Source organism: Cavenderia fasciculata (assembly GCF_000203815.1).
Source record: "Cavenderia fasciculata unplaced genomic scaffold Scf_EUAJFUG02HR96I-5, whole genome shotgun sequence".
Classification (NCBI taxonomy): domain Eukaryota; phylum Evosea; class Eumycetozoa; order Acytosteliales; family Cavenderiaceae; genus Cavenderia; species Cavenderia fasciculata.
This window is the reverse complement of record NW_004457624.1, coordinates 3,197,654-3,219,281: the sequence shown is the minus strand read 5'-3', so window position 1 is coordinate 3,219,281 and position 21,628 is coordinate 3,197,654. Positions and strand designations below refer to the sequence as shown.

At 34.3% G+C, this 21,628-nt stretch overlaps 10 protein-coding genes across 10 annotated transcripts; 5 read left to right on the top strand and 5 right to left on the bottom strand.

Moving 5' to 3' along the window:
* Window positions 1-45: 45 nt before the first annotated feature.
* DFA_12287 (uncharacterized protein) lies at window positions 46-4,749 on the bottom strand (the record flags this gene model as incomplete). The annotated part of the gene is made up of 2 exons (XM_004353873.1): window positions 46-2,475; window positions 2,548-4,749. The coding sequence occupies 2 exons, from the start codon at window positions 4,747-4,749 to the stop codon at window positions 46-48; spliced, it is 4,632 nt and encodes a 1,543-aa protein (XP_004353925.1).
* An 860-nt stretch (window positions 4,750-5,609) lies between these two features.
* DFA_12286 (uncharacterized protein) lies at window positions 5,610-6,258 on the bottom strand (the record flags this gene model as incomplete). Its single annotated transcript, XM_004353871.1, has 2 exons — window positions 5,610-6,039; window positions 6,113-6,258. 2 exons carry the CDS (start codon window positions 6,256-6,258, stop codon window positions 5,610-5,612), a joined length of 576 nt encoding a protein of 191 aa, XP_004353923.1.
* A 459-nt stretch (window positions 6,259-6,717) lies between these two features.
* On the bottom strand, window positions 6,718-8,730 carry DFA_12285 (uncharacterized protein; the record flags this gene model as incomplete). Its single annotated transcript, XM_004353869.1, has 1 exon — window positions 6,718-8,730. The coding sequence occupies one exon, from the start codon at window positions 8,728-8,730 to the stop codon at window positions 6,718-6,720; it is 2,013 nt and encodes a 670-aa protein (XP_004353921.1).
* Window positions 8,731-9,664: 934 nt separating this feature from the next.
* On the top strand, window positions 9,665-11,543 carry DFA_12284 (uncharacterized protein; the record flags this gene model as incomplete). Its single annotated transcript, XM_004353867.1, has 2 exons — window positions 9,665-10,487; window positions 10,549-11,543. 2 exons carry the CDS (start codon window positions 9,665-9,667, stop codon window positions 11,541-11,543), a joined length of 1,818 nt encoding a protein of 605 aa, XP_004353919.1.
* A 459-nt stretch (window positions 11,544-12,002) lies between these two features.
* Window positions 12,003-13,293, bottom strand: DFA_12283 (NADH:flavin oxidoreductase/NADH oxidase domain-containing protein; the record flags this gene model as incomplete). Its single annotated transcript, XM_004353865.1, has 2 exons — window positions 12,003-12,812; window positions 12,904-13,293. 2 exons carry the CDS (start codon window positions 13,291-13,293, stop codon window positions 12,003-12,005), a joined length of 1,200 nt encoding a protein of 399 aa, XP_004353917.1.
* A 70-nt stretch (window positions 13,294-13,363) lies between these two features.
* On the top strand, window positions 13,364-13,899 carry DFA_12282 (uncharacterized protein; the record flags this gene model as incomplete). The annotated part of the gene is made up of 3 exons (XM_004353863.1): window positions 13,364-13,412; window positions 13,451-13,566; window positions 13,810-13,899. The coding sequence occupies 3 exons, from the start codon at window positions 13,364-13,366 to the stop codon at window positions 13,897-13,899; spliced, it is 255 nt and encodes an 84-aa protein (XP_004353915.1).
* Window positions 13,900-14,360: 461 nt separating this feature from the next.
* DFA_12281 (uncharacterized protein) lies at window positions 14,361-15,345 on the top strand (the record flags this gene model as incomplete). Its single annotated transcript, XM_004353862.1, has 2 exons — window positions 14,361-14,432; window positions 14,518-15,345. The coding sequence occupies 2 exons, from the start codon at window positions 14,361-14,363 to the stop codon at window positions 15,343-15,345; spliced, it is 900 nt and encodes a 299-aa protein (XP_004353914.1).
* A 110-nt stretch (window positions 15,346-15,455) lies between these two features.
* On the bottom strand, window positions 15,456-20,073 carry DFA_12280 (uncharacterized protein; the record flags this gene model as incomplete). The annotated part of the gene is made up of 4 exons (XM_004353861.1): window positions 15,456-17,617; window positions 17,700-18,446; window positions 18,527-19,558; window positions 19,647-20,073. The coding sequence occupies 4 exons, from the start codon at window positions 20,071-20,073 to the stop codon at window positions 15,456-15,458; spliced, it is 4,368 nt and encodes a 1,455-aa protein (XP_004353913.1).
* A 68-nt stretch (window positions 20,074-20,141) lies between these two features.
* DFA_12279 (uncharacterized protein) lies at window positions 20,142-21,001 on the top strand (the record flags this gene model as incomplete). The annotated part of the gene is made up of 2 exons (XM_004353860.1): window positions 20,142-20,227; window positions 20,494-21,001. The coding sequence occupies 2 exons, from the start codon at window positions 20,142-20,144 to the stop codon at window positions 20,999-21,001; spliced, it is 594 nt and encodes a 197-aa protein (XP_004353912.1).
* A 199-nt stretch (window positions 21,002-21,200) lies between these two features.
* DFA_12278 (uncharacterized protein) lies at window positions 21,201-21,599 on the top strand (the record flags this gene model as incomplete). Its single annotated transcript, XM_004353859.1, has 1 exon — window positions 21,201-21,599. One exon carries the CDS (start codon window positions 21,201-21,203, stop codon window positions 21,597-21,599), a length of 399 nt encoding a protein of 132 aa, XP_004353911.1.
* Between the last annotated feature and the right edge of the window lie 29 nt (window positions 21,600-21,628).

Below are 21,628 nucleotides of genomic sequence, written 5' to 3'. Positions count from 1 at the left end.
AGATTTTCAAAAAAATACTTAATATTCTTTCCTTTATTTATTTATTTATTTTAGAATATTACTTTTATATTTTTTATGATCATTTACAATTCTTGAAGAATCTAAAGAATTACGTAGACCAATTGAAAAGGAAGTGAAACCTTCGGCAAGACCAACCATGGGTGATACGACAACACCTGGGACACCCCATAATAGAGAAGTGAGGAATCCTTTGGTACCACTCTCTTGGTACGATGTGATTGGCTTGGAGAGGATACCCATGGCAGCATTGTAGAATCCCCCTATCACCTGTGACATGGCCTTGTGGGCACCTTGTGACAAGTTTTCAGGCTGACTCACCCAAATTGAGTTGTATTGTGGGTGATTTGATAATTGTTGTTGGTTGGCACTATGATCCATCGAATTGTGACCGCTACTACCACTATGATTATGATTGTTGTTTGTGTTGTACATGTGACTTTGGTTTGTTGAAGAGTTGTTACTGAGTTTACCAAGTAGTGATGATGTGGCACTGACAACCTTGCTAGATGCAGTGAGAATCTCTACTGTGAGTGTTTGGATGCCTAAACCGACACCTTTACCAACTGCACCAGCCATACCACCTACACCTGCATTGGTGTTGGCACGTGCCTCTTGAATGGGTTTACGTACGAGTGCAGTGATACCTGACCCAATGTTAAAGAGGATACGAACGGGTGCTACACCACCCAAGTATTGGAACACACCATTGGTGAGCAGGTTGGGTTGGTACACTGACAAGACACTCTCTACCAGCTTGCTACCCGGCACATTTTGCAAATGTACATGATTCAATGTAAAATTGGCTTCACTCAATGGAATCATACTAAACATCCAAACATACTCTCCACTTGTAAATGATGAATATTTCTCTTCTTCATTACCACCATTATCTCCATTTTGTTGACGTCCATTATGTGGTGATTGTGGTTGTTGTTGTTGATTACTATTATTATTATCTTGCTTATTAGTTGTTCTTGGTTTATAATCAATTCTAACTTCTAATGGGAATATTTCAATCTCATCATAAAATGTTGTTTCTTGTTGAGACCGAGACTGAGGTTGTTTCGATTCATTATTTTGATTTTGATTTTGTTGATTAATAAAAAAATCTAATAAGAAATCAATAGTTAATTGATAAGCTTGAATAAATAGAGGATCAACCAATAATTTGATATTGTAGAATTGACGACCAAAAGAATCGTCACGACTGTATAGTATGAGTGAGATGAGATGTTGACTCTTTTTCTTTTTCTCCTTGTAGTGTGATAGTGGTCCAAATAGATTACGATAGGGTGACTTGGGGATATTATCGTGTATAAAGATATCAGTGACATTGACTTTGAGTGATTTGTTGTATCGATGATTATTGTTGGATTGTTGTTGGTGGTTACTAGTTTCAAAGTTTTGCAACAAGATATCGGCAATGTGACATTCGATTCTAACACTATTGGGTTGTTTCTTTTGTAATGGATCGACACTATTATCTTCTTCATCTGTAAACACTAGATTGAGGTATAAATCAACCACTACAATTTGTGATGCAATGACCAATTCCTTTTCACGATGAATCACTTCGAAATCTCCAATACCATCATCTTCATTGAATTCATAAATGGTACTATGTAAATGACTATTGTTGTTGTCAACAGTCGATGAAGATCCTCCTCCATGTAATTGAGGTGTTTTCTGGTGACCATCATAGTCATCATCCATAACCTTGATTTGACTCTGTCCAACAAACCCGACAATTTGTTCAATCTGTTCCTCTTGATTATCTCCCACTTTGGGCAACACCATATACTTTGAAATGGTATCGATAAATTGAGGAACAATTGTGGTAAACAAATTATAGGTCGACTTTGTAAAGGTAAAGTCATAGTGATTGGATAATATCTCAATGTTTGGACCTTGAGTTGACGATAATACATTCTTGAGCATGATGATTAATTCTTGTTTTGAATAGCCAACCGTGATGTAATCTTTGATGGTAGAGAATGAGAATTGAGTGTGACCACCACTATCTGAACTCTTGAGAAGGATTTGAACTGGATTAAACATGAGCAATAAATCATCCCTTCTTCCATCTGGTGATACCAATACTGTCAACTTGTCATACAATAATATTAATTGTGATGATTCATTCATATATTTTGCCATACAATTATTTAATTCTATATGATATGCATTTGATTTATCATTTGACTTGTCATTTGACTGTTGTTTTTGTTTTTCTTGTTGTTGTCTACTATTTACATTATTATTATTATTATTATTATTAACTTTTACATTATTATTATTGTTATTACAATTGTCATTATCAACTTTAATCCAATCTAAAAATCCTGTAATTAAAGTCATTGAAGGTATGAAACAAATTTCACCAATTGTTAATTCAAATTGTTGAGATATTGATATTTTTTGTGTTGATGTTAATAATTGTATACCATCAATATTCTATAAATAAAAAATAAAAAGTATTAGTAAACATTTTAAATTATAATATTTTTGTTTCTTTTTCTCACTTACAATATTTGTTGAAAAAAATAATTGTTCAATTAATTGATTTGAATTTAAATTTAATTGACTTGATGAAGAGATGATTTTAGAGGAAGATGATGGAAGTAATCTTGCGACACAATCCAACGATAAAAGTGAAAGATGAATAAACGAGGAGTCAAATTGATTGGCTGCAAATACATCGGATGGATAACCTAGACAATTGTATAGGTTGAGGTCACTTGCCATAATACTAAATGATGATACAAAATGGTTGGTCGATGGACAGTTGGCATTGTTGCTGTGATCATTGTCAAACTTCATTTCAATGTTTGCAGTGCTCGACGACAAGGTGAATTGCATGCAACTGGTTTGTGGTGCATCCGAACTGAGGTCAAATGCCTTTATCAGACACACATAGTCACTTTGAAAGATGGTCAGCACCACATCGGGCAAGATACAGTTGATCTTGGTTGTGGCAATATTGTTGGCAGTCTCTATCGATGGGTTGATGTTGGCAGGTGATCGATACGACAAAAAACTATGTTCCAAATATTTCTTTTCATTAAATTGAGTAGTGTCTGATGGAATACCCGAAAGGAATATTTCTGATGAACTGTCAACTATTCCTCCGACCTGAGTACCACTACCTCGAACAATTTGTTGAATTGAAATAGTTGGTCTTTGTATACCATCACCATCATCCAATGATTGAATTGCCAAACATCTATACTTGGTTTCATTATTCTTTCCAGTTGGCAACAAGTCAATTGCCAAATTATCAAATGCAATTGATAGATTTGAAACATATGAAGAAGAGGATAGACTAGCGACATTTCTTTCATAAACCTTTAAAAACTCTACACTACATTGATTACCAAGTATATGAATTTTAAAGTTTGGTTTGGTACATATACTATCCTCCATTAATGGCAAATTGACAATATAATGAATCTTTGGTATACTAATACAAAGTCTAATATCTTTTGGTGGTGCTTCTTGTAATAATGCTTTTTCATCAATACTCTTGTTGAATCCTCCTTTAGATGGTGTTGTTTTGGTTGAAGAAGAAGAAGAAGAATTTGTTGTTGTCTTTGTTGTTATTTTATCAAATGCTTGGAATGCAGTACTAACACGATTAATTAAATCCATTAAACCAGATACTTGATCCTCTCCTACATTTCCCTTGATTGCACTATTAAATTGAATATCAATATCCAACATTGTATCGGTCGATTGTTGTATAAGAATTCTATTCATCTGGTTTGATGTCTCTTGATCACATGCAAAGAAATAGTGTTGATGTTCCAATTGAATAACCGATCCTTCTTTTTTATGAACCATTACTGAAACTTGATCAAATTCAATCTTTGGTATACCATAACTATTACGACTATTATTATTATTATTATTATTATTATTATATTCTTCTTCTTCTTCCTCCTCTTCCCTATCTAATATCTCTTCTTCTTCATCTTCTTCATTATTATTATCCTCTTCTTCTTGTTGTTGATTTGATTTATCATACATAAATGAAGCATGAGAAATATTAAATTCAATGGTTGATTTTGATTCTGGTGTTTGAATAAAGACTGACATGTTTTCAATCTCTACGATTGCATTTGAAAAGATGTTACGAAGATGTTCTTGTAAACCTTCAAACACCTCATCTTGCTCTTCTGGACGATTATCTACAATGATAGATTCACCGTCTTCTATTGAACTATCCAAACCAAGTACACTTGAACTAATCGATGATCTAAGTGTTGACGATGGAGTTGTAGAAGTGGATGAAGATAAGGAGGAATGAATGACTGACATGTTGTTATTGGAGTTGTTGACATTTCGAGCACCTGGTATGATGCTAATCTCTACACCTTTGACATGTACACGAATAGGGTCACTCATAATTTTGAGTATGGGAAGATGAAACTCTAGTCGTTCAATACGAACTTGATCAAAGTGAAATGGAAGACCATTGGTAAACTTTTCATTTAAAACATCGCTGTCTAGAATAACACTTTGAAGTGTAATGATACTAGCACCCTTGTTAAACTGTGTATCGAATTCATCTCTTTGAATGGGATTTAAAAGATAAGACTTAATACTATTGTTGATAAGAAATCGATAGAATCGTTGTTGTGGTTTCAAACTAATATTATATAATGTATCAGTTGTCATTCCAATCACCTTTTGTAATCCATTAAAAAATGTTCCTTTCCATCCTTCCATCTTTAATTCTCTAGTAATATATGGAGTGTTCTTTCTTTTTTTTAAATAGAAGTAGAGTATAGTTTGTAAGTAAAGATACAAACTATCAGAATATATATAACTACTAATATATTATATTTACCTCCTATCTATCCTACTCTACTCGTTCTCTTCTCCTTGTTTAATCTGATGACTAACTAACTAACTGTATAGTTTGTTCCTTTCTCTCTCTTGTCTCTCTCTTGTTTTCCTCTAATTACAGTAATTATTATTTGTTTGTTCTTCTTATTATTCTTCTTTTAAATTAAGTTTTTTGTTTCTCTCTCTCTCTGTTTGTCTCTTATTATTATCTTTGAAAAAGAACCCCTATGAATTTTAACAGTCCCCCAAAACACACAAACAATTAAATAATTATTAATTAATTTTTATTCTAAAAATTTAGATAAAGCTTTGCTTGCACCCATTCAGAGTTCAATGATTCATTCTTCTCATCTTAGAATTTTAAGATTATACAACAACATACAATACAGTGAGCTCATCTCAGATGAACAACGAGATAGATAGATAGATAGATAATCTACAACTCATCATTCCAAACAACTCATTCCAATTCAATATGGCTGCTCTATTTTTGTTTTAATCTTGTCTTGTGGGTGTTTTATTTATTAATATATATTTACACTCCAAGTGTTTACTCTATAAATATAAATATGCATCACACATCCTATCCTATCCTATCCTATCCTATCCCATCCCAATCAGTTAACTCAACTAGTTGAGTTTGGTTTTGGATTTAGATATAATTAATGTAATGTGTGTTATATATATTTATAGTTGTTTTCACTTGGATCGATTCGGGGTTTGGTTGGTTGATACATTGTTTAATCACTACCACCCAATTTTAATGTCTTTCGAATGGTGAAGGGAACTTCTCCATCACGATGAATGAGGTAAATCTCTTTAACTTGGAATTCAATTGGCTTAAAGTCTGTTTGGAACTGTGTAATCTTGTCGGTGGTTTGCTTGCCTGCTGCAGACTGCCCTACCGTCATATGCGGGCAAAAGCCTGCCTCTGACTTGTTTGAAAGTTCGTCAAACCCTGGGAGATTCGTTTCCAATATACGTTGGAGTTGGTTGATTGCATTGGGTTGGTCTGGCGTCTCTGGCTTGAGCCAGATCACTGAAGACTTTCCATGTTGAAAGTTTGAAAACTCTTTAAATACCAATGTGAATGATGAAAAGTATGATAATACACTCTGTAATTGTTCATGTTTCTCTTCAAATTGATCTATCTTTACAAATGGGAAGATCCTAAAAAAAAGATAATTGATTTTAATTAACAATTACAAGTTAACAATATATGACTCATCTAGAGTTTTCTTACAAGTTGATATGAGGCATCCACCGTTCGTATGACTTATCATGTTGCTTTCTAATTGCTTGTACTTGATCCAATAAATCTTGAGGGGGGACAATTACAATTGCACTCTTGAAATCTTTATTAAGATTGTTATGATTATTATTATTCATTTTGTTTTTAATTTGATTATTTTTGAAAAGATAATCTTTTTTGTTATAGCTAAAGTTGTTTGTTGTAAAATAGTAGTAGTAGCGATGTGATGACTTGAACAATCGATTGCTCTTTATATCTATTGATGAAAACAAAAATCTGGAAAGTGAGAAGTTAAACATATAAATAATTGTCTCTCATCAATCGATTAAATTGAATGCGAAAAAAAACAGAAAGATAGATAAATAACTATCTCTCCGTGTGATTAATTTATTATATTTAATATTTAATATAAATAAATAGATAGATCGATTTGATCATTGTATCCGACTACTACTAATACCATACTAAAGGTGAATGATAGTGTCTAAACTAAAAATGATGATGATGATGATGATGGGGAGGGGGGAGGGGGATTTGGTGATTTATACAATTGAGATGTGTGAATTGGATGTGTGAATTGGATCCTTTGTCTTTTTCTATAACTTGGTATATTGAGCTCTTCTTTCAATGATTGGTTGTCTCTTGTAAATGATTAAAATGATTGAACCAATGAGCAAGACACCTAGACCGACTCCAAACAAGAGTCCGACTATTTTAGATAGTGTCCATTTGCTGTCTTTGAGCTCTGGCATCTCTGGGTTGGCACATTGTGGGATAAAAGTGGTCAACATGTTGACATTGACATCCAAGTAGACGACACATCCATTGTCGTCGTCTTCATTGTCACTGTCACTACCACTATCACTATGACTGTGACTGCCAGGTGAAATGATTCGAGTGGATGGACCAAACTTTGAATCTCTTTCACTCTCGGTTTCACAAAACACCAATATTTGAGAATCCTTGTTGTCAACGGTATTGTTTGTACTTGTAAAGTTGAATATATCAATGGTTGTACCACTTTCGCAGTATATGCACGCACCAGTCTTTGATGCTTGGTTCTCGTCAAACACAACTGTAATCATCAATATAAAATACTCTCTATCATAGTTTTTAGAATGATTACCACTACTATTAGAAGCGGCAACCAAACCAAGAGTGGATGGTGATAGAGATAGATTATCATTGTTGTCATCCATTTCATTATCATTATCTGCAAAGATGGCACCACCAGAAACAGCAGTATTATTGGTCATTGTAACATTGATAATACTCGAGTTGTAAACTTGGTAAAATGAGATGGCACCACCAAACATGGCTTGGTTGTTGGTAAAGGTTGATTCTGCTATATGGACGTGTTGTCCACACTCGTACAGATGAACGCCGCCACCAAAGTCGGCACCTTTCTGCGATTGGAATGTGTTGGATGTCAAGTCGATCGTTGCATTGGACACTTCTACGCGGACAGCTGATCCTCCGACACCGTTTGTAAATGTGCTGCCCAGTACTGTGATGGGACTGTTGGTGTTGGCGACAAAGACAGTTGCGCCACTCGACGTTACTTGGTTGTCTGAAAAGTCGGTATCGACGATATTGACATAGCCGCCAGCCGGCTGTCCGCTGACCGACACAATGGCCATCCCCGCACTATTCCCAAAAAAGTTGCACGAGTTTATATCCAACATTGTGTTTCCCGTCACACTAATGACCGACGTGGTGTTGGTTACCATCGAAACTGCATTCTCGTGAAGGTAACAATCTTGCATATTAATCTCTCCTCCACTAAATGATATGAGCGATACACCGTCAACATTGGTGTTATTTACAAACAGACAATTAGACATCTCCAGTCCAGTTGACGGTCCGCTAATATTGACCAATGCACTATTAGCATTGTTTAAAAATTGACATGATACCATTGACAAGCTCATACTACTACCACTAGTCGAGGAGGAGGAGGAGTTAGTGTACATATTAACAACTCCATTACTATTACTATTATTTCCATTTATAAATGTAATCGATTCCAATTTAATATTAATTATATAGTTGTTGTCATTATTATTATTGTTATCATCTTGGATAGTGATGAATTGTGAAGAAGATTGTAGGTTGATGGTTACTTGACGATTGGTACTATCAGTGTCACGATTGACGGTAAGCAATAGTGTGAGGGACTGGTTTGCAATGATATTGAGGGAATTTTTGGTGTTGGATGACAAGTATGGAAAGCTTGGGTCCATTACAAACTTGCAATACAATGTCTCGGTGGTCTCTGATCGATTGGCAAGTGTTGTATAGTATGAAACCAATGCATCTTGCATACTAGTGCAAGCTTGAACTAAACTAGATCCACAAGCAACACCATCAATAGATTCATTACTTTGACTATACTTTGAAATATAAATATTCAAGTAGGGAGCTTGTGGATTCTCCCCACTACTACTACTACTCTCGCTTCCACCACTACTACTACCACTACTCTCACTATTACTATTATTGTTGTTGTTGTTGTTGCTATTACTACCACTACCGTCATCAGCTGAAACCAATGACATCATCAGCAAAGTGACGATAATCAATATTATCGTCAACACTCCTCCTCTCATTGTTCTACTATTATTTGATTATTATAATTATTATTATATTTTATCTTGTCTACTGCGAGATATTGATGATGATGTAAACAAACAAATAAATAAATAAATGCTAAACGACGGCGACGGTATAGAGAGTTATAAAATCGGTGTTGTAAAAAGAGAGGTGCGCGTTTGTTTGATTCGGACCACGGTGACATGAGCAAAAGGCAAATCATGGATGGATCTTGGAGTTCTGAGTGAGGAAACTTTTTCGCGTAATCTCTGCCGCGTTTGCACATATTTATCAAGATCTTTCCTCTTTAAGATTTGCGGTTCTTCTAAATGACATATTTGAATAACAAATCTACAGATATACTACATCAAATATTTCTTCTTTTCTTTTCTTTGTTATCTCGTCTTGATTTATTTTACATTTCTCTGTCTCTCTCTTTCTCTATCTCTCTCTATTGTTGCTAGTTTATTAGTGACAAGGTTGCAGATGGATTGATTGGCTTGATCAAGTGGAACAAACAACAAAGAAAGAAATAAATAAATAAAACAAACAAATAAAACAAACAAATAAAATAGTAATAGTAATACAGTATTTTTTGAATCAATGATCGTTGATCACAATTATCATAATAAAGGGTGTGAGGGTTTGGACAGACAAACAAACAAAAAAAGTTTTTTTTTTTATCTTTTGCTCTACCCCACACAAAAGACAATATTTATAAATAATAATAATCTTTCGCTACTCTCTCTCACTCACTCTGTCATTTAGTATAGAGTAAACAAATAAACCATCAACCTATTAAACTTTGTCAAGTGATCATCTTTTCATTTGATTTGAAAGCAAACAACTTTAAAAAGCAACTGGTGCATCAGTTCGTCGTTGTTCGTTGGATTACAAAGTTAGAATAATATAGAATAATATAGAATAATATAAATATATATATATATATATATGTCTCAACTACAAGAACAACAACAACAACAGCAGAGTAACAGTAGTAATAGTAGTAATGTACAAGGCAATGGCAGTCCACCACCAATAGAAGGTGACGAAGACACCGATATCACCGATGTTTTACAAGAACAATTACAATTGGAAATGATGAATGCTATAACTACTTTTACTACTAGTAGTACAACTGCTGCTGCTGCTGCTACAACTACAGTTGATAATAGTAATAGTAATAATAATATACCAGCTGTTGAAGAAATAACAACTCCTACTACAACTACAACAACTACAACAACTAATCAACCACCTTCTCCACCACCACAACCAAAAGAAATTGGTACACTTTTAGATTATTGTTTTGATTATATATTACAAAACTTGGAGAATGAAGAGATTAAGGGTTTGTGCGATCAGATACCAACTCCGTTAAAAGAGAACCTATTCTCTGATTATACATCTAAAATATCAAATTTACCACCTTCATCTCCGTTCCCGATAACGTCGTATCCCGAAGACCGATACAGAGACGTGCAACTAGTCAATCGTATCACATGTCAGCGTGTCATCCCACTTTGTTTTGCCATGTGGAGCTCGCTCGACTACAAATACGAAAAGGTGCGAAAGCTCATTGAAGAAGAGTCGTGCGATGTCAACGAGAGTGATCTCGAGGGCTTTTGTCCGCTCCATTATGCTGCCATCTATGGTCGTATCGATGCATGCAAACTACTTCTCAAGCATGGTGCCGATTGCACTAGAAAGAATAACTTTGGTAAAACTCCTGCCGATTTGGCTCAGGATGTAAAAGTTCAACAAATGATCAAATGTAAATATATATAGATAAATAATAGGAATGAATGGATGATTAATATTGTTTGTTTATATAGTGAGAGCATTTTTGTTTAAAAAGGAAGAAGTTAAAGAGATGGAACAAGATTTATTGGCCAAAAGAAAACATTTTGAAGAATTTAAGAGAAGAAAGTTGATAGAAGACTTTCAACAATTCTCAAATGGATTACAAAAGAAAGGTATTGAAAGTAGGAAACCACTTCATCATTCAATTTCAATCATTCATTTAAATAATAATAATAATCATATTGGTAATAATAATAATAATAATAATATTAATAATAATAATAATAATAATGGTAATGGACAACAACAACAACAACCAACTTCATTATTACAAACATCAGCTCATTTAATTCAACCTACTGCAACTCTACCAATCCATTTGAATGATCCTTCTACTTCATCTTCACAATCATCATCATCATCATCATCTACTAGTAGTATTGAAAATGGTAGTAATATCTCAACGCCAACCTTTTTGGAACAACAACAACAAACAACTACCATTTCAACCAACACCGACACCACAACAGAAACCATCAATGTAAATAATAATAATAATAATAATAATCAATCCAACAGTAATTCTTTATCTTGTTTAGATCCATCTTTATCTTCTTCATCTTCATCTTTATCTTCATCACCATCATCAACATCAACCATAAATAATGACAATGTATTTTCTATGAATAATAATAGCAATAATCCATTTAGAACACTTATTGCTCAAATCGATCTACCTCAACCTACTAGTCAGTCACCATTACTCAACAACCACCATCATCCTTCTATCCACATTCATCACCAAAGTTCGGCGTCCATCTCACAAGTCACCCACTCACTTGGTAATCTTACCATTGCCATTCCAAGAAGCAGACCTAGTAATAGTGCCGGTCCACTACCACCCCAAAATAATTCTCCTCTAGATGATTCTCCTCAAAGTAATGATGGAGTTGGAGTAGGAGGTGACCAGCATACGACGACGACGACCACAACAACTTCTACAAACAACTCTTCTTCTTCTAAATAATCATAATGTAAAAATAACAAAACAACCAAAATAACCAACCAGCAGGAACAACAACCATTTTTTTTTTTTTCTTTATCATCAAATTTGGATAGATGATCAATCAAAGGATTGTAGAATGATTAAATTAAATTATTACATAGAATAGAATAGATAGAATAGAATATTATTTATTTATTACTCATTTGTTTTAAACAACAAAAAAAAAAAAAAGAATGAAAAACAAAAGGATTGTTAGATGAAATATTTTCCAATCTTTTTTTTAAATAGAACCCTTTTTTTCTCTCTTTTAACAATTAATCAATCATACACAAAACAAAACAAAACAAAACAAACACACAAAAACTATGTATAATAAAAAAAAAAAAGAATATAACAAAAACCAAAACACAGAAAAACAATCAAATACTTTTAGATTTACAATTTTAAATAGTATTTATTAATTATTAATTATTAAGTATTTTAATAGGCAGTATTACGGAATCTACCTCTTTCATAATGTACGTTATAATCAATCTTTACATTTAATTGTTCGGCGAGGTCATAGGCAAAATGAGGATTACGAAGGAATCCACGAGCGTTGAAAATAAGGTCAGCACGACCTTGTTGTAAAGTACTTTCCATTTCAGAGCCAGTGTTGATGAGACCGACGGCTGCAATGACTAGTTGAGTGGTTTGTTGCTTGACCTTGTGTGCGAGTGGGATTTGGTAGCCTGGATAGACGTTGATCTTTTGCTTGAGCGAGTTACCACCACTTGAGCAATCGAAAATATCGACATCCATGTCTTGGAAACGTTGACAAATCTTGACAGTGTCGTCAATGGTCCATCCATCTTCAACCCATTCTTCGGCAGAGAGACGTACCGATAGTGGCTTCTCGGTCGGCCAAACAGTACGAATAGCAGCGATAATTTCAAAGAGGAAACGACAACGGTTCTCAAAACTACCACCATAGCTGTCAGTTCGGAGATTGGATGTTGGCGATAGGAATGATGTGATCAAGTAACCGTGAGCACCGTGGATTTCAATCATATCAAAACCAGCTTCCAAAGCTCTGGCAGCAGCATCTCTAAAAGAATTGACGGCATGCAAGATATCATCCTCTGTCATTTCCTTTGGTACAGTGTTTAGGTCTGTCCATCTGATGGGTGATGGTGCTACTGGAATCCATCCATTCTCGTGATCAGCCGGTACTGAAGCACGGGCATTCTCCAAAAATGGTGGTACACTTGATGCCTTTCTTCCAGCATGTGCCAATTGAATACATGCCAACTAAACGATTGAAAATAAAGTAAAAGAAAGAGGTTAGTCAATGAACATGTCACATATTCTATCTCTCTCTCTTGTTTGTTTATAAACATACAGAATTATATGAATGAATAGAATCAACTACACGTTTGAAACCTGGGATTTGTTCGTCCTTCCAGAGGCCAGCATCGGCAAATGAGATTCTTCCTTCTGGGTTGACAGCGGTAGCTTCAGTGACAACCATCGATGCACCACCTTGAGCGTATGAACTGTAATGGATCAAATGAAAGTCATCCATGAATCCATCCTTTGAACTGTACATGCACATCGGTGCAACCACCAATCTATTCTTTAACTCTACACTCTTGATCTTGAGTGGTTGGAAGAGCAATGGCACCTCCTTTTTACTCTCCAAGTATTCATGTGATACATATCCCGGTCCTCTATATGTCTTTGGTAATGTGAATAATGTTGTTGATTTATTTGCTTGATTTAATGTTGACATTTTTAAATTAAACAATATTATGATATGATAGATATGAATATGTATGTTGTGTTGTGTGTTTGGTACAAAAATGAATAAAACGAATGATTCAACCGTTTCAATTTATACTGCAAAGTGGAGTTAGTGGTCGAAAGATCGATTATATTTTTGACCGTAGAATGCGGTTGTCGAGAATCATCTTTTTTACTCGACGGGAACCAGACGACCGATTTAGAGCAACATTCTCCTTCTAAAAAAGAAAGGGTGTCTCCTTTGCTCGATGCAATTCATCAAGTTTGTAGATTGCAATCTACCAACTTCTACTTTCCCACCTATCAATCTTTAATAAGTTAGAATTAGAAATAGAATAATAACCTTTTTTTTGTTTGTAAAGAACAGAGAACAGAGAATAACCAGAGAGAGATAGAATAGAATTTTATCCAATTGCACACTCATCATCACAACAATAGTTATTATTATTTTACTTCTTCTTCTTTTTTGAAAGTTATCTTTGAACATAAAAAATAATGAAGTTAGACACAAGAGGATAGTGATGAGTCATCGATCAGGAGGGACTGTGCTTTTCCCAAGATTACGAATATTCGTGTAGACGAAGCAAACGAATAAAATTATTTAAAAATAAATTGAAGGGGGGGGGGGATGGTGTTGTTTCTCGTGGCATTGGATTGCATTGCATTATTCACGAACTGAGATAAAGACAGATTAATTAGAGAGAGTAGAGCATAATAGAGATATAAATATAGAGAGAGTGCGTATATTCAACAAGAGATATTCAAACAACAGTTAATAGAGAAGAAAAGAGAGGAGGTGATATCTATCGATTCAAGAGTGTTGTTGTGATTTTGTTATAGTTGCATTCAATGGTAGACCATCCCCTTTTACATATAGATTGATAATAAGTGGTAGTTAGTATAACAAATAATAAATATTAAGTAATAACAACACTAATAATAGTAATAATAATAACAAGTGAAAATAAGATTACTACACTACCTCATAATAAAACAAGTAATAATACAACAACAAAGTAATAATAATAATAAGATAGATAAAGAGAGAGAAAGAGAATGGATACATTAATTAGATCACTTCAAAATGATTTTAAAAGTCAAGGATTTCATTTGGTTGAACCTTTTAAAGTATGTTTAAACCAATACATATAAGTATACTTAATATTGATTTATTTATTTATTTAATTATTTAATTTCTTTTTTTTTTTTTTAGGTAAGCGATTATAATAATATATGTAAATTTAAAGTAGAGAATTATGGAATTCCAGATGCATTGGGATTGATTATTGGATGTAACAAATATTTTTGGGATCATTTTGTGACGTTTGTCACAGACTATTATACAAAGTTTGGTGATTTGCCAAAAGATCCAATGAACCTTTTCTGTCAGGAAACAATCGAACGTGTCGTTGGAGCGAATAAAGAGGTTGCATTGTCAAAGCTAAAGTATGATATTCGATACGATTGGAATTCAGTGGCCAGTGGAAGATACGTTCACATCCAAACAGCCGGTCATTTTGCTGGTATTGCACATTATGACCGTGATGTCATGTGGAGTGTACATCCTACCTATGGTCTATGGTTTGTGTTTCGTGCCATCGTTGTTTTCAACACCGAGTATGATGACAAGGCTTGGCCACGAAACCCAGCCTCTATCCCATTGTTGGATCCAGAGACCAAAGGTGAGATGAAGAAATGGACAGACGTAGCCATCGACGAAGGTTGGAGTAACATTGAAACAAGACTAAAGATTCGTGACTGTTGCACAGTCGGCAAGGAGGAGTGGAAATACCAAGGTGACACATTTGATTATTTCTATCCTCTAAAACGTACCTCTAGAAAGGTTATTCAAGATATCATCGATCGTAGTAATATCACTGCTGTCAACAACAAAGATGATGAATCGGATTCAAACAAAAGTATTGTTGGTCCATCACAATGTTGTAATGGAAATATTTCAAATATTATTAATAATAATAATAATATTAATAGTATTACAGGTAATGGTGGTAGCAGTAGCAGTAGCAGTAATAGTAATTAAATATTAAATATTAAATATTAAATATATTAAATATTAAATAATAAATATAATTTTATTTATTTATTTATTTATATTGTACATGTAATGTTCTTCTTTTTTTTTTGTTTGATTTAACCAACAGTAACCATTTTAATTTTACCATTATCAAATCTAATGGAATATTTTCTTTTAACAATATAAACAACTGCTAAAGTAGCAATGAGTAAAGCTGCAGCACATCCAATAGCAATACCAATAATTTGTGCAGTTTTCAATCCACCGCCACCTCCACATTCGTCTCTTGTATCAATTAAATAAGAGAAATCAGGATCCAAATAAATTTGATTTGAATAATTTGGAATATTTAAAGCTATAAGAGCACTTGTAGAATTATCATTTCCTTGTTGTTGTTGTGGTAATAGTACATTTGAAACTTGAATGATACGATAATCAACAATACCAGTATTGATAAATCTACCATAGAGTGTACGATCATCTACCTTGAATTTAATCCAATTCAATACATTACTATTTGATTGTTGGTCTTGCGAATTGGTACCATAGTCGATTAAAGTACCACCACAATCATTATCTTGGTTGAGAGATTCAACATTAATTGAAACCAAGAGTTGAAGTGTATTTAGAGTACTTTCAAATTCATAACTATCCATACCAATAAAATATTTAACAGTGCCAGGTTGCATTGTCAGATTTTGATTGGCAAATCCAACAATACCAAAATCATTAAATTGTTCAATGACGACGGTGAGAGAGGTTTTTCTATCCGTTGAAATGGTTGTATTGTATACGTTGATATTTGAATTGTTTCCAAAACTAGTATACATTAATGGACTGCCATTTGGTTGAGTTGTACTAGTATTATTGGTCCATGTCCAACTCTTATTAGAAGTAAACATAAATTCATTGATAACTGCACCATTAATATCCAATTCTCTGACACCTGCAATTGAAATGATACTCTTTAGTTTTTGGTCTTCTTGACTGATGGTTTCTGGTGCGGTTTGTGAGATGTTTGTTGGAACTGTGATGGTTTGTTTTTCACATGTGGTGCCAGAATAGCCAAGACTGCAAATACAACCGTTACTAGTACAATCACCATTACCAGAGCATCCAGTTTGGTAACATTGGTTGGTAGTATTTCCATTTCCACCTCCACCTCCTTGACTGTCTGACGGTAAAGTATAAACAGGTGTTATGACTGGAATAGTGATGGAATTGGTTTGTACACCCATAATTAATGCATAACAGGTGATGGTTGATGGTAATGGAGTAAAAGGTGGAACTAGTTGGAATGTGATAGATGTGGGAGTCACACTCGTTGACTTTAATACTTGTGCTCCATGTTTACACTCTCCACTCATCACTCCACCTGAAATACCAGCAACCACATAAATAGTAAGATTATGTCCACCGTTTGAATAGACCTTTGATGGATAGTATGATGGCATGACGGTTGTCTCTTGTACAGACATGTTACGAGGGATGTTTACTGGCGAAGTGAAACCACTCGAAATCTTGTAGATACTGGTAGCGCCATACACTGACACTATAAATGGGTAGTCGGCATCGGACGACATTTTGTGACCAAACCCAAATGGCATTTTAAATGTTGCGTTGTAAATCCATTCGGTGTTTGTAATAGGCGCACCTACAGTTGGTATTTTGAGATGGTAACCATGCAGACTTTGGATATAGACAAATGGAGGGTGTTCTGGTGACACTCCATCTACACTTGTTACCGTAAAATTGAGAAAGTAATTGAGGGATGGACGACCTGGATAAAATTGACTAAAGGATAATCGAATCATAGGAATGGTTGGTGGAGTCATGCCTTGACCACCATGATCCCCACACGCTGATTTCCTGGTGAGATTTGATGGATCGATTCCCTCTAATGGATTAATATAGTTGAGGTTGACGGCATGAGTATTATAATTGAGGATTGAATCATCCAATGACGGTGAAATGCCATAGTTGAATGATCTGTCTTTGGTCAGTGCCCAGCTCAATGTAAAAACTTCGTTGACACATTGTGTGATAAAACTAATTGTATAGACTCCAGAGTATGCGTCTCCCGATACTGCATCTTGTGGTCGAATCGTAAATGATCTGACCCTGTAATCCATATCTGAAGTAATATTTATAATCGCATAATCCAATCCATTTGGTTGATCTGTAATTGTAAATGTCCATTTAGCAGTTAAATCATTATTATTATCTTGAATGAAATCTGTCTTTAAATCTGTTATCATTGGTGGATATAAATCTCCATCTAAGAAAAATAATTAAAAATTAATAAATATTATATTAAATATTATTTGTTTGTTTTTGTTTTTTTGTTTTTTTTAACTTACAACTTGAAATAACATAAATGCTTGCATTTTGAGGAAACTTTGAAAGTAAACTAGTAAAATCAATATCGGGGAAACTTTTAATACTATATTGTAAATCACCTTGATAGATATTCATTGGAATGGTGAAATCGATTTGGAATAGTTGAGCATTTGGATTCCACAATCCTTCAAACGACAATTCTTGAATGGATCGAAGAGTTCTAAAACATTTGATTTTTAGTACCGGTCGGATATTGGCAAGTGAGACGCCTGGTTTGACTTGAACATTGAACCAAAGTGTGTTGTTGATGTTTACGTTTGTAACGTCGACTGTTTGGTATTTAAATTGAAAGTAGGTAAAATCCTCGGCCAACCAAATCATGTCAATGTTTGTTGGTATGTCAAAACGAGAGAATGAAAGGTTTGCTTCTAGTGGAAAAAAGTTACCAGCAAAATAAAGTGCCTGGTTGAGTGCTTGATCGATTGCACTACATTTTAAATTGGATAGTTTGGATTCTAGACCCTCAACATTATCGAGGTCCAAATATCCTTGCCAAGTTCCATCGTAAATGCTTCCAGAAATCAAATTTGATTCTGTCAAGTCAACTGCCACTAGAGGACGTGCCGCAGTAACTACCAAACCACAAATAATTCTCAATAAACCTGATCCTCCACCATCTATTGCTTTAACAGTAACCATTAATCTATTACTTGATATTGGTTGAATTTGTATTGATGATACAATTGGTGCTGTATTATCAATTATCACTTTAAAAATAAAAATAAATAATTAAATAAACATAAATAAATAAATAAATAAGATCTGTTTTTTTTTTTTACTTACATACTTGGAGAAGCAATAGAAACTGCACCATTTGAAATACTAAATGAAGTGGTTGATCTACCAATAAAGGAAGCCAAAATATTCTCTGAACTTGTGAAATAACTGTTTGGAAGGTAGATGTTGATCATCCAATCTGCCTCTTTGCGAGTACCATTGATGATTCCATAGGGTATGGATGGTACAACACGATAGAAACATCTTTCAGCAGTATTTGTTGTGATCATGAATCCTAGTCCAGTATAGTCAGTGGCGACGGGAAATGCCAACGTCCACTTTCCAAATGGGCTAACACTATTTTTAGTAACGGTTCCAGAGTTTTGGGAGGGAATGACAGGGGCAAAAGCCAACGTGTAGGGAACGATGCTAATGTTTGGAAATACATTGGACGATATAATAGTCAATGAACTGGTGAGTGTTCCATGGACATCTAGAATTGGATCGACTGTGAGATAGGTGGAGGGTTGTCCCATCTTGAGTGGGTGTCCCAAGACTGGGAATGAAAAGAGGTTGTACGAATTGACTGGATATCTTTGAGTGGGGTCTGTACAAGCAAATATTTGTGATCCTGTTGCTCCAGATAGCAGTGTGACAAGATTGGTCGATTGTGTTACAAAGTTGTTGAATGGTTGGGAAGACGGGCTGACAAGAGTACGACTAGAAAACAATAAAGTTCTAGTGGCACCCGATTTAATGATTGGTAGTGTAAAAGTGTTTGTAATAGTGGTTGGAGCAAACGAGTTGGTTACAGTCACTTTTGGTGCCATTGAAAAGTCACATACACGATTCGGATCGACCAATACCGACAATACAAAGGTATAGGTAGACGTGTCGTATCGATTCGATCCCTTTGTCACATTACTAGGCCAGTTTCCAGCAAATGCATAACATTCACTATTATCAACCGTCACAATGTATGGTGTCATCATATAGATCGCACCCATAGGTGTACGACTATAACTATCACCTTTAAAATTAACAACAATCGATGATAAATTTGAATATGCATTTAATAATGTTGGTATTATATAATTTGGTTCTAAAAGAGGAATAAATAAATAAATAAATGAATAATTAATTAATATTATGTATTATCTTTTTTTCTTTTTTCTTTTTTTCTTTCATACTTGAACAAATTAAAGGTATATCATAATAAGATAATAAACCAGTAGATTCAGCTATAAATGTGATGGTGTATGTTTTTTGAGGTGGGTCTGTTGCGGGATAATCAAAGCGCAGTTGGAAATCACATCGTGATAGTTGTGTAGGTACTTGTTGAACCGATGTACATGATAGTGATGAAGCTGTAACATTGATGTCGATTGGTGACGTCAGACCACCATATTGGTTAGCTCCGATAGATTGAGCATTGTAGTACGAGGTACACGTCTGACTAGCACCATCAAACCATGGAGACCCATATATCTCTTGAGGTTTGACTAATATATCTACGTGAAACTGTGCTTGTACTACTAGTACATCTACATTGATCATCAAACCGATGATGGCAATACCCAACAGTAATAAATGTAAACTCCTATTAACTGTTTTCATTGCAATCAGGATATCTCTAGTTATCTTTTTCTCTCTCTCTTCTTTTAAGATGTAGTTGTCGTATAAAAATGAGGAGACACGAAAACCCCAACAAAGGAAGATATTTCTACATTTGCTCGCATCTAAAGAATTGTTTTTCCAATGCACACAAGAGGTAGGAAGAATAAGAATGATGATTCAGTAGAAAAGGGGGGTGTGCTGGTACTCACTAAATTTTTAAGTTTTATCTCCTTGTGAAAGTTATAAAAGAAAAGTTCCATAAAATAGGAATACAAATAATAAGGCCGAAAATGTTCAAAATTAATACGGTACAAGGTTTTCTCAAGTCCTACTTAAGAGGGGAAACGAATACCTCAGAACGAAGCGGACCCATAAACAACCAATGTAGAGAACCGCAATACGATAGCTATCTCATTCAAGAGTTGGAACCAAGTCGGATTGTATCGAAACACTAAACCAATTGAATACTCTTACAAGGGATAGATCACAAACCAACAATAAACTCCAACTCGAAAATAGAGAATTTCATGTCGACTACACACAACATATCAAAACATCAAATCAAGAATTGAAAGATAGATCACAAACCAACACCAAACTCCAACTCGAAAATAGAGAGCTTCGTAACTACTACACAAAACGTATCGACACACTCTATCAAGAATTGAAAGAAAGATCACAAACCACCGCCAAACTCCAACTAGAAAATAGAGAACTTAAAGACAACTACACAAAACGTATCGAAACACTCTATCAAGAATTGGATGCACTTAGAAAGGATAGATCAAAAACCACCAGCAAACTCCAACTTGAAAATAGAGAACTTCAAGACAACTACTCAAAGGAAATCAACCAACTCAAACAACAAATAGAAAATCTTGTTCAAGAGTTGGAATCAATGTATGAATTTATAGTTGATAGATTTTAAATTTAGAATTATTTATAAATCATCTGTTATTTGCTATTGTTAAATTTAATAAAACTTTTTATAATCTCTTTTAAATTAATTTAATTTGACAAAAATTACATTATTCTTTATATCTTTTGTTAACAGGTTTGTTACTATCACTCGAGAAAGCGCTCGAATACTATCTCGTAACAATTAACAAACCATTACAGGGGGTGTAATGGAAGAAAGACAAACTAGACCAACCTATCAGATTGGGTCAAGATGTCCTCTCTGTAGGGAGGACTATAGCAAAGAAATGCACAAGTTGGACAACCATATTATACATTGCTTCTTGTATCTCATCGTTGACATGGATCGTCTCGACACTGTAAAGGAGACTATTAAAGAGATAGAGATTGACGAACAGATCAAGAAGAATGAGAGGGAGAGGGAGATGGTCGGTGAGAACAAACATCAAACTTTGACAAGACAAACAAGAAATTGCAACCAATCATTAATACTACCCTTAGAAGGAGATTATAATAATACAAGACTAAAGAGAAAAAAGATTCAAATACTTTATACTCTACAAAAACAACAACAACAACAACAACATCAAATCATTATTGTAAGATAATTAATTAATTGAAACTAGATAAAGCTACT